The sequence below is a fragment of the Papaver somniferum genome, chromosome 9 (assembly GCF_003573695.1).
Source record: "Papaver somniferum cultivar HN1 chromosome 9, ASM357369v1, whole genome shotgun sequence".
In the NCBI taxonomy this organism is placed as follows: Eukaryota; Viridiplantae; Streptophyta; class Magnoliopsida; order Ranunculales; family Papaveraceae; genus Papaver; species Papaver somniferum.
Window position 1 is genome coordinate 70,737,705 of NC_039366.1, and position 16,961 is coordinate 70,754,665.

The 16,961-nt window shown below is 38.4% G+C and overlaps 1 protein-coding gene, 1 non-coding gene and 1 pseudogene across 2 annotated transcripts; all 3 read left to right on the forward strand.

Moving 5' to 3' along the window:
- Positions 1-2,087: 2,087 nt before the first annotated feature.
- Positions 2,088-11,931, forward strand: LOC113308256 (annotated as a pseudogene).
- A 961-nt stretch (positions 11,932-12,892) lies between these two features.
- Positions 12,893-12,974, forward strand: TRNAS-AGA. The gene has a single exon. It is a non-coding gene; the product is annotated as a tRNA-Ser (tRNA).
- Positions 12,975-15,516: 2,542 nt separating this feature from the next.
- Positions 15,517-16,464, forward strand: LOC113312132 (exocyst complex component EXO70E2-like). The gene is made up of 3 exons (XM_026560891.1): positions 15,517-15,656; positions 15,715-15,881; positions 16,001-16,464. Exons 1-3 carry the CDS (start codon positions 15,517-15,519, stop codon positions 16,462-16,464), a joined length of 771 nt encoding a protein of 256 aa, XP_026416676.1.
- Positions 16,465-16,961: the final 497 nt, after the last annotated feature.

The following is a 16,961-nucleotide window of genomic DNA, read 5'->3' on the forward strand; positions in this document are numbered from 1 at the left end:
AATATTGGGTGGTGTTGTTAGACCACCGCTTTTTCAGATTTGCATCACCTGGAGTGATAGTCATCTCGCCGAACGGGAGTAGAAAAGTCATAACATCATACATATTATACAAAGCCTCTATTCTAGACCATAACCCCGAAGATTTTACCAAATCTATCACAAGTGGATGCTCTTTCTCCAACAACCAAAACTTTCCTTGTTGGTTCTTTAGTTTAGGGACCGCTTTATCATGAAACTACAAATAACATAAAATTTTGGTTGTTACAATTAAATATCCATAATAAAATAAAAATAACATATATTAAGTTTGATTTATTACCTTTGCGACACACACTCTAGCAGCCCTTGATGACTGGTAACCAATCAAGACGGAACGATCTCTTGGCTTACTCAAAGGTATCTCATTCTTCTTGAGACGTAAAAACACCATAGCATCAATGATTTTGTCTTGCACTTTCTTTTGGTGGATACTTCTCTTTCCCTCCTTCTTGTCCTTCGCAACTACGAATTTACCTTTATCAATAGCAGCACCACTAGAAGTGCCAACTTCAGTTCCTCCGGTAACAAGTACACCTTCATTTCCTTCAGCAACTCCACCTTCATTTCCTCCAGCAACTCTTCCTTCAGTTCCTCCAGCAACTCCAACTTCATTTCCTCCAGTAATAGCAAGTACACCTTCACTTCCTCCACCAACTCCAACTTCACTTGTATTAACTTCACTTGTATTCCTTGAGGTTGCACCCAATGATTTTGTGTGACGAGGTTGCGGAGTCGGATCACTATAAGGTGTTACTTCTATTGATCTTTGCTTCCTCCTTTCTTTTCTGTTCAAAGACAAACAAGACCAAAAACCAAAAGTAGATAAGTAAAAACGACTGGGAAATCTTGACACAACCAAGCCGTCATAACAAACAAGGTAGGAAATATGGACAATCCCAGACGAAAACAAAATCACGGATGGGATATCTAGTAATCTACCGAGACGTAAAAACAATAACGTCTAGGAAATATGGACAGTCCCAGACACAACAAAAATAACGGATGGAATATTTAGTAATCGACCCAGGCGTAAAAATAATAACGTCCAGGAAACATAATATGCGTCTTGATTACTCATATTACAGATAAGAAAACCTAGACGTTATATAAAATCGGCTAGGTTACTATTTTTAACGGTTAGGAAAACGAATTACGGACAGGAAATACCTAGACGTAAACACTACCGCTGAAAAATAATTCGAACACATGGTAATATACGGCCTAGCCTAGCCGTAAATAACTTGTTGCGGATAAGATTTCTCAATCTCGTACACATCGACTATTTTATGGTTTTGAGTTCTTATATATCCCAACCGTCACACCAATACACAGCTGGGAATTCTTAAACATCTTAACCGTAAAACATATACACGGCTGGGAAAACAATAAATCCCAACCGTGAGACCTATTTACGGCTGGGAATACAAGAACTTCCAACGGTAAGCATTTTCAAAAACATGTTTTTCAGACCTAAAATTTTCGAAACCAACTGAATAATCAATAAAACGCTTAAATAAATAGTGGGTTTTGTCTGCTTTAGAAGGAGGTGGATTCGACAAAGACTGACCTAGCTTTTCCTTAGGTTTTATGGTTTTATTGAATGAGTTTAATTGACGACGATTTTTCTTTTTTGAATCGACGATTAATCGTTGAAAAACGACGAATGGAAGAAGAAAAGAAGAAGAAGGAAAATAAAAAGAAGAAGAAGGGGAATGAATAGGGGGCGACGTTTTTTTCTTTCAATTATTTTTCCGTTTTTCTTTTTTTCAATTAGATTAAGTAGTTAATGAGAGGTTAGAAGAGTAATAAATTAAAATGATTGAGGGTATTTCTAAATTTTTACATAAATCTGAAATCCCCTATAACATTTGGGTTCCGCTTAGTAATTTAAATAAATTCTAAATAAATTGGCACGAGCCCGATTAACGGAGAATCTTATCTTAGGAAAGGAAAAGCCTTATAACTGGTGGTCCCTTTAGTTTCTCCCTTTTGGTATGTATTTGCTTTCGCAGAACTTAGGGTTTCTCTGGAAGACAGAAGGTATGTATTTTTGATATGATTCTCTCGTTGCAAGGAAGAAGAAAATTAGGGTTTCCAGTTTAAATTGCTCTCTTGATCTGAATTTTGGGTTTCGATCTATGTTTTATTTTTTTCTGTGTAAGGATCGATGGATTATATTTGATTTTTTTTTTCTTTTATCGATGGTTATATATTAACTCGTCTGGATCTTGTTTGTACAAATTTACTGTTCACCTGCCGGTTTATATCAACTTTTTAGTCATGAGGTATACTCAATTTAGTTTGTGTATAAGTTTCTCAGTATATTTTTATTGTGGATATGATTTCAATTTGTGTTAATCTGATATACCTTTTCTGAGCCTCGATTTCTGATTTGTCTTCGTCTAATTTCAGCACAACTGTTGGCCAATCTAGTGAAAGGTCAAGTGGGGGGATGAAAGTTTCAAACCCATTTCGTTACCATCTGTGAGTTCCAAGTTTTATACTTCTTTGCTGTTTATTGATCATTAGTTTCTATATGATTGTTATTGAAAACGAGTTTACTCAATAATCTGCTGCAGAAAAATCATCAGTCACAGTTTGAGGAGGATGTGGCAGAAGGTATATGTAAGATGCCAAAGCTGTTTCCAGGACACTTCAAAAGTGACTCGAAAAACCTAAATTCCAGCTATGTGCCGGAGAGTGACTCGATAAACCTAAATTCCAGCTATGTGCCGGAGAGGTATTGATAATTGATCTCAAACTCATCCCTTATTGATAGGATGCTCTCTCCTAGTTAAATTTGGTGGTAATGATAATGCAGCACTTGCTTATTCTTTCTTCATGGGTGACTGTCATCCCGCTTGCTATTTAGATTTAATATCACACTTATGTGTATAACAATTATTGTTTTGCTTGGAAACTCTTTCCCGCTTGCTATTTAGATTTAATATCACACATATGTATATAACAATTATTGTTTTGCTTGGAAACTCTTTATTGCGCTCACTGGTTATCATCTTCTTCGTTGCTATTTAGATTTAATATCAAACTTATGTGTATAACAATTGTTGTTTTGCTTGGAAACTCTTTATTGGGCTCACTGGTTACCATCTTCTTCTTCGTTGCAGTGATTTTCGTGAAAAGGCAGTTCTTTTTTGGGAGCAGAAAAAAAAGAAGATACCTACCTACTCGGGTGTGGGTGTGTCTTCTGGCGGGACATGTGCAAAGTTGAAGATGATGAGTCGGAGGTGCAATCAGAAGATACCTAGTAAGGAAGAGTGGTTGAGTTTCTGGTATAAAGATGGAAATCCCGACTGGACCGTTGTTACCAAGGATGAAGAAAGGGTTGTTTACACTATTAATGTGTATGCTTATTACACAGAAGGAGGCAATGGAGGATGTGGGGTTATATTGCGGGATGATTTTGGGAGGCCACTAGTTGCTTCTTCCTTGTCTTCTCACCATGGGCCTGTCTCCTTCCTTTATCACGAACTCCAAGGTGTGAGAGGAGGTCTACAACATGTATTAGATTTTAAGCTTGTTGCTTACTATATCGAACTACTTTGCCAATCAGAGACTACAGTGGCAGTCCTAAGGTTAATTAGGTGGAAAGCTGATGATATCGTTCACGATACTCCTAATTCGCCTGATGTCTGGGAAGATCTCAAGAGGTGTTTTGATTTTGATCATGTGGAATTCCTCGAGGTGTTCCGTCCTCTCATTACAGAAATCTCCAAGTTGTATGTTAAGTTACCTGATACAGATATTACTGTCATTACTGTTGATGAAGACATGAATAAAGCTGCAGAGTACATGGCAATCATGCACAGGAAAATGACGCACAAAAAGTGCGAAGTGGTGATGAAACATGGTGGTTTTCCAGTGATACTGCAGGATATTCTTTACAAAGATGCATATGAAGGTACTATGTATTACAGTAGGAGAACTATTTGGGATGCGAAGTATTTAAACCCGAGATGGAGAAAGCTAAGACAAAGATTGTCCGTAATGAGGATCGCTTGGGAGTTTCCAGTGGTACTGCAGGGTGTTCTCTACCATGGTGCATATGAAAGTTGCATTGTTATTACAAGTTAGCGTATAAGTTTTAAGGTTTAACCCAAGATCTCTGTTGTGATTCTAGAGTATATAATACTCTAGAAGGAAGTACTTTTTAGGGCTATTTTGCGTTCCTCCCCTTTAAAGATAGTTAATTAGCGTTTTTCTTCCCCAAAAAGATTGAAATTAGTGAATCCTCTCACCGTTAGTAATTCCGTCCATGACTCGGCTAGATGACTCAGCACTTGTGCAGGCGTGGCAAAAACTGTACATGTGCTTTGTCACCTTCCCAAAATACCCTTTCTCTGAATATAAACTTTAAACGTGTTTAAGAATACCACATGTTCTTCTTCTCCGGCACCAGTATGTCATCACCAATTGGAATGGACACTATCTGATTGAACCCAATCGGTGAAATGTAGGTAAACCCGAACTCTAATCTTCCTTCATTTTGTTCAATATCTTCTTTGGATAGATCAAATCCTAGATTTCACATTAATAAATTTGGGTTCAATACTTCAATCCCTGTGTTTATGGACATTTCTCAACTTCAAATTCTGTGATTCAAGCCCTAACTTCTCAAGACCTTCAACAATCAGCACAATACATCAAATACCATTTCTATCTGCATCTCAGAAACAACCTCAAACCTATCAAATCGTACACATTTTCCATTTTAGAACCCTAATTTCACCATACCTTCAATTCCAGATCCATTCTTAAATCTGAACCAAACCCATATCTTCTTTGTTCATAACGGCAGCAACCCAAACTCAAATCGAGTTTAACCCATCATTCACAACCACCAGCAGAATCTATACATCCATCTCTGAATATTCGAATCTTCTCATCTCCGTTGTAATCAATAATTGATAGCAGCAACATCTTATTCAAGACTTGAATTCGAAATCCTTTACATCATGTCTTGACACGTAGGAAAATTTCATATGCTTGTGAAGGTTGCTATCTCGGAAAAATATTTAATGGGTGCGTTCTTTGATGGGGGCATTGGGGATAAATCATGTCTTCACACGTGTCTTTGGTATAAATTGATTCCATCAAATTTTGTTTCCAAATATATAAAAGAAGTGTATTTTTGGTGAAAATACTGGTTATCTTGATTGATGATATTTTATTCTTTATATTTTTTGGTACTAGAATTTGTTAAAACAATTAATTGAAGAACACATGTCAAGACATGATTTGTCCCCATCATAAAACGTCCCCTTCAAAAATTTACTCCTCAACTAGGAGAACTACATGTAATGTAATGAATTATTTCAGACTTCTATTTAACCTTTTTATTCTCTATCCGGATTCCTCTCCGTTTCTAGGCTTTACACTCTGTGCGATGCAGTATATTATTCTATACAAAGTGATAGTTTATGATAGTTAAAGCTGTTGTCGATTACGCAGGCAGGGGGTCGGGCATACCCATTTTGGCCGACTTTACACACTATTATTTTTCTATATTCCCAAAAATTAGGGCCCTTGTCGAGCAGCACAAAGACCGACCTACGCCCTTTGTCATGTGAACATTGATTCTATACAGGTCTGTACAAGGGTGCGTGATCTAATCCGGCAAACCTCATTTCCTCACCGAGCTAATCCAGCACCAATTTTTTTTTCTTCCCATCGTTCCTTTACACCCTCACATACTTCACCAAACTCTCTTTCGATTAAATCCAGACAATTCATAGGGTTTTCTATCGATATTCACATAAACTGATGTTAAAATACTCACCTCTACTTCCCAATTCTCCAGTCTTCAAGGATTTGGGAAGAAGGCAAAGTTAGAAATTCAGCTGAAATGTGGTTTACATCGAGTCTTTCGTTCTGAAATTAACGTTTGTGCCAGCTCTAATTATAAGTAACTCTCCTGAAATCTGTTTCACTCTTCAGACGTGGTTTCATTGGGGTCTGTATTTTTGTTTCACCTCGAATATAGCTTTTGAACTCTAACTGTCCATGGAAATGCCTAGCTGAAATTAAAGCTAATAATTTGATGTAGACGACAATTGGCCTAGACTAAGCTCAATGAGAACCAGCATTATGTTGCCGACAATGACGAGCTTCAATGGGGTTTATGAAAGCTCAGTAGTTAGCGGAATGTTCTATACTAGAGTACCCAAATTATCAGGTGTGTTTCAAGTCAAATGTGCTATCCAGTTAGACCCATTTCCATAATTTTGGACTAACTTTAGGAAGGCTACTTTCTTATAATCCAGAATGTCTGTTATTGTTCACCTGTTGGGTATAATCTGGGTTCTTCTTTGTGATTTTCAGTTTCTAGACGTATTTGCAAGACAAGCTCGAGGATAAGATGGATAAGCTGACTAGCCAGTGTCAGCTGAAGATTAATGAATGCTATGAAGCTTGGATGTCTCTTACAGCTGCAGATGAGCAGTTGGAGAATGTCCAGATAGAGCTTGATGGTAAGATGCTTGAACTCCATGCTCTTGGTTAAATGGCAGCAAACTTTATAGAAAAACGAAACAATTTGGGGTTTTCAAGAACTTTTGAACTTAAAGATGAGTCAAAAATATCTATGTGTGGCATAAATACGGTGGATAGGTCCGAGAGGATACACAAATATAGGCATAGATTTTGTATGAATAATTTTCTTAGATTAATTAGATGCTAATAGATTGTACCTTCCTTGACTAGGATAGTAGGCAGCCTATGCTGGCTCCAATGGTGACTGCCTAGATTTTGTATGAATATTGTTGCTGATGTTGTTTATGGTGTAAATATGAAGATTGGAACGGTGTTGTTACACGAGCTGATGGAAGATTGGCATTAGGTAAACTTGGAGCACTTATGAGCAGGTATGATTGAGCATCATTCTTAAGTTTTTCCTTGTAGAATGGCTTGGGCCATATTCTTGTTCATTCGCTTTGAAGCCTATGAAGTTTACGGTATTATGTTTGTGGATGTAATGATTGCAGCTTAAACACTTGAATACTCGAGGATTTGAGGTAATTTTAGTAACATTAAGTGCTGTTGGTGGTGCTGGCCGCCAAAGGCTAAGATACAGGAAGCTACTCAACAACAGGTTAGTACTTCTGTTAGTAGCTTTCTTTTTGTGTCTTTTTCTACTGTTTATAACCACCGTTTGGGTCTTTTGCTTGTCCGTGTATAGGAAAGAAGCGGAACTCATACGTTGCGCTGTTTTGCAGCTTTGCTGATCTCCAAAAACCACAAGCAGAACTAGATGGAAAGGAGTGTGCAGCCGGTGGACCGAGTGGTCTGATGTCTCTCTATGATGCGCTCTTTACTCAGGTTGATCATCTACAGTCTTTTCAATCCAGGACTAAATTTCAGACCTTGAATGATTCCCTATTCTAAAACATAAGGAGTTACCGGTTATGCGTGACTTCACCTCAACTCCTAGTAACTGATCGAAATTTCGGTGATATCAGCTTCAGAATGTAACTTTATTGTTAAAATTTCGTGATTCCTATTTTTAATGAGAATGATGCCATTAGTACCAGGAAGGCTCCTTATGAGGTGTAGTGCTCTTGACATTTGCCTTTTACTTACGTATTTCGATGGTCAATTTGTTGTGATTACAACACTAGTTATGTAGACAGTTAACTTTGTTTTGTCAATGTTGAATACGTATGCATGCCAATTTAGTTGATAATTGAGCAGATTGTACATGTATACTTTCTTGTTCAATATACATCGAAAAAACTCACATCTATTTACATAATCCAAATTTGTGTTCATGATTTTGAACCTACCTACAGGATGATTCTGATACTTTTCCTTTTCTCATTGCCATTTTGTCAATACACATTGTTTCAGGACTCTTCTGGTGTATTTTGGGAAAATGACAGTTTAGTAACTCTGTTGGCTTTAGAACTAAAAGCCGGCCTTATCCTGTTGAGTGATGTACACGAGGTTATATGATGGCCATCTATGTCAATCATGAGAATACAGGTTCAACCATCTATTTTGATGCCTAGGTATGTTGTTGATGTTGATCTGTTATGTATGTGTGTGGCTTTCAGTCGGGCCAATTTCTTTGTCTCCCCCGCTGCTGCTCAGTCATTAGCCTAAAGAGATAAATGTTGACCGAGAACTCAAGGGTGCAGGTGTATGACTGCTTTTGGCGAAAATTTCACATTTGGATAAATCACTAAAGAACATTGTTTTATAGCAGACCCTTATATTGTGCTTTTGTTATAGTAAATGCCAGGCACGTTCAGAGCTGGGATGGAAGCTCAAATTATGAAATCTGGTACGGAGTCTGTTTGGAGAGGGAAGGTTCTGGAATGTTCCACGAATCTAAGAAACAACGTTAGAACTCCTTTGAACTCTCTAAACTGAAAGTGGGACCCACCTCAGAATATTTTTCCGAGATATATGGAATTATATTTCTTCACGAACAAGGTACAAAGTCTTGTTATAAATAGGAATCACTACGTCTCTTGTTATTCACAAAACGAAAAGATGACTGATCAAGCAGAATCTTCTTCAGAACCACCATAAGACACTTTATCTTTGATTTTGAGAATATTTTTGCTGAGTAAGATTTGTGGGGTTTTTGTTAAATTGTTGAGTTTTTGATTTACAGGAAAGGCACGAAGAGGGATTATAGTACAGCAATTCTTGATAGAAAGAAAGCAGCCAATAGGCTTATCGTCGATGAAGCTGTTGCCGATGATAATACTGCGGTTACAATGCATCCCGTAACAATGGAAAAGTTGGATCTTTTCCGTGGTGATACCATAATGCTTAAGATAACCTATTTGAATTGGTTTTGATCTTGAAATCTCGGTGTTTTGCTGTTTTTTGTTGTTGCTTTTTAAGTCATAGAAGTCTGTACTTTTTATGATTTTATGAGCTAAGTTTTCATATTCATGAAAACTAGGTTTTAGTTTTATTTTTAAATCAGTTAGTACAGAAAAGTTGTGATTTCCAAATATGTTTACAAGAGTTTTGGTTCTGATTTAACCCTGAAATCACATGGTTAGGCTTGAGTTTGATCAAGCAGGCTTAGGCATCTATATTATAAGAACTTCATGTCTTGGTTATATTAAGTATTCATGAACTTCAGGACTTGTTAGAGTACGCTGTGTCTTCAGTGAATCTTGAGAATATTGTTATGTGTTTGTTGTGGTTTTAATTTTCTTTCTCACTTTATTACTAACTTAGTAACTTTTTAGGGAAAGAAAAGGAAAGAGACCATCTGTGTTGTTATAGCTGATGATTCATGTGAGGAACCAAAGATCAGAATGAATAAGGTTGTTCGATCAAATCTGAGGGTTAAACTAGGTGATATTGTTTCAGTTCATCAGTGCCCCAATGTGAAATATGGAAAACGTATACACGTATTACCTGTGGATGATACCATCGAAGGTCTTACGGGGGGGAGTCTTTTTGACTCTTACTTGAAACGTAAGATCCCGTACCTTCATTTGGCCAGCTATATTCTTTATATTAAGGGTGTATTGGTTTTTTACAAGGTGATATTAATTTTATTTTGCATTTGTAATTGCAGCATATTTCTTGGATGCATATAGACCAGTTAGGAAAGGTGATCTTTTCATTGTCAGAGGGGGAATGAGAAGTGTTGAGTTTAAGATTATTGAGACTGATCCTCCAGAGTACTGTGTAGTTTCTCCTGATACTGAGATCTTTTGTGAAGGGGAGCCAATTAGAAGAGAAGATGAAGAATGATTGGACGAAGTTGGGTATGATGATGTCGGTGGAGTGAGAAAGCAGATGGCTCAGATCAGAGAGTTGGTGGAGCTCCCACTTAGACATCCACAGCTTTTCAAATCAATTGGTGTTAAGCCACCAAAGGGGATTTTACTCTATGGACCTCCTGGAACTGGTAAAACTTTGATTGCCAGAGCTGTTGCAAATGAAACCGGTGCCTTCTTCTTTTGTATTAATGGGCCAGAAATCATGTATAAGATGGCTGGGGAGAGTGAAAGCAACCTTAGGAAGGCATTTGCGGAGGCTGAGAAAAATGCACCATCCATCATTTTCATTGATGAGATAGATTCAATTGCTCCAAAACGGGAGAAGACTAACGGCGAAGTTGAGAGAAGAATTGTGTCTATGCTGCTGACTCTTATGGATGGCTTAAAATCTCGTGCCCATGTTATTGTTGTGGGGGCAACAAATAGGCCAAATAGCATTGATCCAGCTTTGAGGAGGTTTGGAAGATTTGATAGGGAAATCGATATTGGTGTTCCTGATGAAGTTGGGCGTCTTGAGGTTCTTCGATTCCATACAAAGAACATGAAGCTTGCTGAAGATGTAAGCCAGATACCTAGGCCTTCAATTTTCTTTTAAGGTTTTTTTTTTAATGTATATTCTTCTATATTGAGGCTAAAATTGTGTTATATTTTCCACTTTACAGGTCAAATTAGAAAGGGTCTCAAAGGATACTGATGGGTATGTTGGTGCTGATCTTGCAGCTCTGTGTACTGAAGCTGCACTTCAATGCATTAGAGAAAAGATGGATGTGATTGACTTGGAAGATGAATCAATTGATGCGGAAATACTGAACTCCATGTTCATCACGAATGAGCACTTCCAAACTTCTTTAGGAACAAGCAATCCTTCTGCTTTGCGCGAAACAACTGTTGAAGCACCCAACGTCAGTTGGGAGGATGTTGGTGGGCTTGAAACTGTTAAGAGGGAGCTGCAAGAGACTGTCCAGTACCCGGTGGAGCATCCCGAAAAGTTCGAGAAGTTTGGCATGTCTCCTTCAAAGGGAGTTCTGTTCGATGGTCCTCCTGGTTGTGGGAAAACACTTTTGGCAAAGGCCATTGCAAATGAGTGCCAAGCTAATTTCATCAGTGTTAAGGGCCCCGAGTTGCTGACAATGTGGTTTGGAGAGAGTGAAGCTAATGTGAGAGAAATTTTTGACAAAGCCCGACAATCTGCACCTTGTGTCCTCTTCTTCGATGAACTCGACTCTATAGCAACTCAGAGAGGAAGTAGCGTTGGAGATGCGGGCGGTGCTGCTGATAGGGTTTTGAATCAGCTTCTAACTGAGATGGATGGGATGAATGCAAAGAAGACGGTGTTTATCATTGGTGCCACAAACAGGCCAGACATCATTGATCCTGCATTGCTGAGACCAGGGCGTCTCGATCAATTAATCTACATTCCATTGCCAGATGAAGCTTCTCGGCTTCAGATCTTCAAGGCCTGCCTCAGGAAATCACCTGTTTCCAAAAATGTTGACATTCAAGTCCTTGCTAAGCACACTGAAGGCTTTAGTGGAGCTGATATTACAGAAATATGCCAACGTGCTTGCAAGTATGCCATCAGAGAGAACATTGAGAAGGTATAATCCCTCATTCTACTTCCTTTTTTCTGTTCTTTCCTCCATTCCCTGCTTAATCTTTTACTTACAAGTTGGATATATTTTGGTCATGTATTGTTTTAGGATATTGAGAGAGAGAAGAAGAGAAGCGACAATCCAGAAGCAATGGTGGAGGACGTTGAGGATGAAGTCCCCGAAATAACTGCATCTCACTTTGAGGAGTCGATGAAGTTTGCAAGGAGGAGTGTGAGTGATGGAGACATACGCACGTACCAGGCTTTTTCACAGACCTTGCAGCAGTCGAGGGGATTCGGAAGTGAATTTAGGTTCGCTAATGCATCAGCTGGAGCAGACACCACTGGTGCCAACCCATTTGCAGATCCTGCTGCCGAGGAAGATGACTCATACAGTTAGTTGCTATTTGTAGGTTACTTATCATTACAGTACTAGTTTATTTTATTTTTATGAAATTAGATGGATGTTGTTTTTTATAAGAACTAAATCACAATTATTATGATGACGAGAAGGGTTTGTGTTAGATGATTAATGGATTCTTAGACTTTGGAATTTATTTAAGCAACATATAAACTGGATCCACTCAACTCTCTCTTAATATGAGAAGAAGTACTCCATATATGAGCAGCCCGGAAACCTCAGCATTTAGCAGAAGAAGTATAAAGAAAAGAATTTTTGTAATGAGCTTGATGGTTCGACTGTGAAAAAGAAAAATTAAAGATACAAGCACAGCGCAGCGAAAGATGATAAACTTTAAAGACAGTCACCCATGCATAACTCAAGATTCCTAACTCTATGTAACTACCGCGCCACAATAAACTTGGACATCAAGAGAAAGCATAAAACAGAAAGGTAAAGTTGCCTCACTCCTCCATATGAAGCAGTAGCAGTTTGGCGTTCAACTTCTTCAGTATTTCCATCAATCTCAACAAGGATGGCGAAAAAGTTTTGGAAGTCTTGACAGTGCATCGTTTATATGGGCATTGAGGCATCAACAAGCTTGCATTTGCATATGCATATGATAGTTGGCTGTTACTTTTTTTTGATTGGCAAAGATAAAATATGCTTCCCCGAAATGTAGAGGCCAATAGAATACAATGTGTTGAAATATCAAGTTTGGTCACAAAGTGGAGAAGTTTTTGCGAATAGAATATAATTGGACGACGATCAAAGGGAGGAGTCCCTTAGTGGTGAAAAATGGTGAGTCTGTCTGTCACAATGTTCGTGCAGAGAAACTGAAATTGGCTTTTTGGAAATCACAATTTCATGAATTAAGCTCAAACTTGGGATCATCGATCAAATTGATTACAGATTTCAGTCAAACACCATTAAACAAACAGATTCACAGTTCTAATTTCTTTAAAATAGCCATCAGATCGATTGAAATCGATCAATTTCAGTATCATTTTATTAAAAAGCAGTTCTCTTTCATCGTCGGGCTTCACTGCTGCAGCAGTAATCTAGTGTTAAAGTTGATGAGCATAACAAGTGGTCGTGCCGGAGTGGTTATCGGGCATGACTAGAAATCATGTGGGCTTTGCCCGCGCAGGTTCGAATCCTGCCGACCACGCTTGCATTTTTGTTTCTGCATTTTTTGAGGCCATGTGCATTCTTTTCCGTCAGTTTTGCTCAAAAAACAAGTTGTTCAGATGAGTAAGATTTGATTCCAGCAGCCACTCCAGCTACTGTTGTATTTCCCGTGGAGTCAATTTTGAATCTGTTGGTGCCGGCATTCTCAATCCAACCGGTTATCTTTTTGTAAGCTAGCTTAATCTCATAAATATTTACAGATTTATTCATCTCAGAATTAAACTAACACTAAGGGTATAAAATTTATTTAATTTTTTTTTTACTCATCCTACTGCAACGTCATATTACAACAACTGACATGCTTAACGTATGTTGAGTTTGTATTACAACAACGTCAAGAACTATGAGCGCCAATGGGATGGAAAAATGCTGCTGAACGATAAGTGCCCAACTTTTGAGACCATTACTGGCATATGGATGGTTTGATTGTGAAAAACTGCAAAACAGAAATGAGAAAAATTTAAGATACCATTGTTTTTCAATCCACACAGCTTGAAAATCTTGTGCAATTGCTCCACCTAAATGAACACAACAGAGGAGAAACCGTAATAGTTAAGGTCTACCAAAAGTTGAGAATGTCAGGCGACACTAGGCATGAGAAAAACGGCGCAGAAAGAAATTACTTGTGTGCACCCGGACATTATAGGCTGTCCAGACACCTAGAAGGCAACCAGTGGTCCATAGGTCAATACCCACACCATAATTTGTTGCCCCTAAAATAAGCTCTGGAGCTCTATACCATAAACTGGCTACTCGACAATTCATAGGTTTCCCATTTTTAGGATCAAAGAATAAATTAAAGCAGATCCAAAACCAGCAATCTTGAGTATTCCTCCATTGCCAAGTAAGAGATTTGAGCCACGGTGCAAGACTCCATGGCCGTGACAGTGTTCAAGTCCAGACAAGAGTTGATGCATATATGATTTCACCTGCCCATATTCACTACACCTTAATAGAAGTCGCGAAGAAAGTAAAGAACTAATTCTTGACTGAAATTATAGTGTGAAAATATACCCGAATCTCTGCAAACTTGGATCCACGGCTTGTAGCCAGATCAGACAAGCTATGTTCCATATACTCAAACACGAGGTGTAATTTACAGTACCTCTTATTTTTCCAAGATATTACCAAACCTTCCAATTTCATAATATTGGGATGATGACCCAACCGGCGCAAGATTATAAGCTGTCTAGCAATTGATTATAAACTCACGGAATCGAATCTATCAATTCGAACCTTTTTTAATGCCACAATTTTACCAGTTGCAGTATCTTTAGCTTTATGTACTTCACTTCTAGCTCCCCGAGAAATCTAGACAATATGACAAGGACAAGACCACAAACTCATTGAGCGTATAAGCATAGCCTCCAATGTGTTACCTACATTTTTGCTGGACAGGGAATTTAGAGGTATTACCTGATGAAGCTTCTCAAATGTGTGAAGGTTTTTCAAGCTGCTCTGACAGAAGATAACATCTATACATCTTGAGTTCTCTTTGCTGTTTTAATTTTATCTCTATTTTCTCCTAGACTCCTAGTGGGTTGGTTTGAGTTGCTAAATTGGAAATGCCGAAGATCAGTTGTAGTTTTTGTTTGAGAAATTTCAAGTTTCTATTTGGCCAGTTTCAGTACTTTAGCTACTGCCATGGCGAATCATAAATCTGTAAACATGCCGAATCTAGACCTGGAAGATAAATTGGCTACACGAAACCCATTGTTTACAACAGGATCAACCTCAGGAAACAAAAGTATAAGAGAAGTTAGTGATGATTTAGAGGAATGTTTTGGTTCAGTTGAAGAAAAGGTTATGATATGGGAGTCGTCTAGGACTAAGATATGGGATTCTGGAGATGTTGCAGTTACTGAATATCTTCAGGCCATTAGTGAAGCTCAAAGACTAGGCGAAATTTTGAGAAACTTGCATGCAAAAAATGAGGCAGGTGTGAATAAGGCTGATGAGCTTTTAGACCGAGTTCAAATTGTTATAAGGGTTGCTATGGTAAAGCTTGAAGAAGAGTTCTCCCACATTCTTGTTCGCAGGAATCGACCCTTTGAGCCGGAATGCATGTCATTTCATTCTAGTGATGTGGGTACCAGAATCTGATTGATAAGTCATCGTCCCGATATAGCAGTAGTACATACTCAGGTAAACACACTATAGATTTAGTCCATCAGTACGCAATTCCTGACCTGAATCAAATTGTGACTGCAATGTTCACCAACCATTTCCACATGGAATGTTGTGATGCTTACATTAACGCTCGCAAAAATGCTTTAGCTGAGTGTCTTTTCATGCTTGAAGTGGATAACCTGAGCATTGCCGTCGGGGAAGCAGGCACAGAAATCAGTAAGATAAAGGAAGGGAAGCGGGACACGAGCTTTATTATCAAGATCAAGAAATGGAACCGGGCAATGAAGATCACAAGTGTCTATCTTGCTCGCGAGAAACTACTTTGTGATTGGGTTTTTGGGGAGTTTAAATCAGTTGCGCCAACTTGTTTGGCGAAGATATTTTAAGTATCAATGTTAGAATTGCTGAAATATGGTGAAGCCATTATGGATATCGAAGGGCAAGAGCCAGAAAAACTGTTTTTGAAACTTGACATGTATGAAGTCTTGCGGGATCTTCTCCCAGACAATATGTTCTTAGCAGGAGGAGGAAGGTTCTTCTGTTAGATATGTGTTTCGTGAATTGTTAAAGAGATCTGGTGATTCTGTTAGGGAAACTGTTGTAAAATTTGAGAAAGCAATCGGATCGAACCCCTCAACTAAACCATTCACTGGAGGTGGTACACATGATATATTCAAGTATGTTATGAAATACATCGCGATACTTGCTAGTGATTACAGTGATACCCTTGGTCTGCTGTTTGGGGTTCCTGATAGAGGTGATACTCTTGAGGAAAAAGAAAACGAGGGGGGCCATCTTCAACATTGGTTTACCATCTTAAGTTGATCGCTTCAAACTTAAAATCTAACCTCGATGTTAAGTCGTCGTTGTATACAGATGATGCTTTACGATGCATTTTTCTCATTAACAACATATTTTACATGGTTTCAAAGGTTCTTAGACAATTTTTTGGAGACTACTGGATCAGACAACATGTAGCAGAATATCAAGGATACGCAATGAACTACGAGAGAGCTACATGGCGCCCCATCCTCAATTTATTGAGGTATGAGGGAATGTTTATTCCGGGTACACGTTCAGTATCAAAGCGTGTCTTCAAGGAAAGGGTGAAAGATTTCAATCTTTCTTTTGAGAAGGTTTACAAGAGCCAAACAGCATGGATAATCCCAGATCCCCAGCTTCGCGAAGAACGTCGAATTAACGTATTTCAGGCTTACAGAACTGTTATATGGATGCATGACGGGGAGTTCATCAAATACAGTTCAGATGAGTTGCAGACGTACATTTCTGATCTTTTTGGCGGGTCTCCAAAATTATTGCCCAACTCTGCCAGGACATGAAGTTTCTTTGCATCATTTACTGAAGTTTTTTTCTTCATGGTGTTGCTCACATCATGTAAGACATTTGTAATGCTTACATGTACACTAGTTAATCTTACGCTTCGTTGCACCTGCCGTTTGGGCTCAATGACCATCAGTGGGTTGCTTTTATGCTTTCGACGCTTTGATTCAACAGACTGCTTGATCAACCAATATCTTGTGGAAACATCTAAAAAAATAAGTAGTTAGTTCTATCTAAGATATGTAATTTTAAAGGTCTCTTCGGACAGATATAAATCGGTTCGGTTAGTTTACATGTTCTTTTTTCCTATTTTTCGCCATTCTATGAGAGCAACCACTACGGTGCATTGGTGCTCATTTTCTTGGCTGAAAGTAAGAGATGTAGTTAGGCCAAGAAAAGTGAAATGGGCCTTGACTAATAGGAGGAAATTGATTTTCCCCGAAAGTTTAAATTGTTCATGTTGACCAATTCCAGAACAATGAGAGTCCATTCTCAA

What these genes read in the sequence shown, in the direction of transcription:
- LOC113312132 (XM_026560891.1), top strand. Translation starts at nt 15,517, where the DNA reads ATGTTAGAATTGCTGAAATATGGTGAAGCCATTATGGATATCGAAGGG. An exon ending in TTCTTAGCAGGAGGAGGAAG is followed by an intron (nt 15,657 to 15,714) that starts GTTCTTCTGTTA and finishes TGATTCTGTTAG; the next exon opens with GGAAACTGTTGTAAAATTTG. An exon ending in GTTTGGGGTTCCTGATAGAG is followed by an intron (nt 15,882 to 16,000) that starts GTGATACTCTTG and finishes CGTTGTATACAG; the next exon opens with ATGATGCTTTACGATGCATT.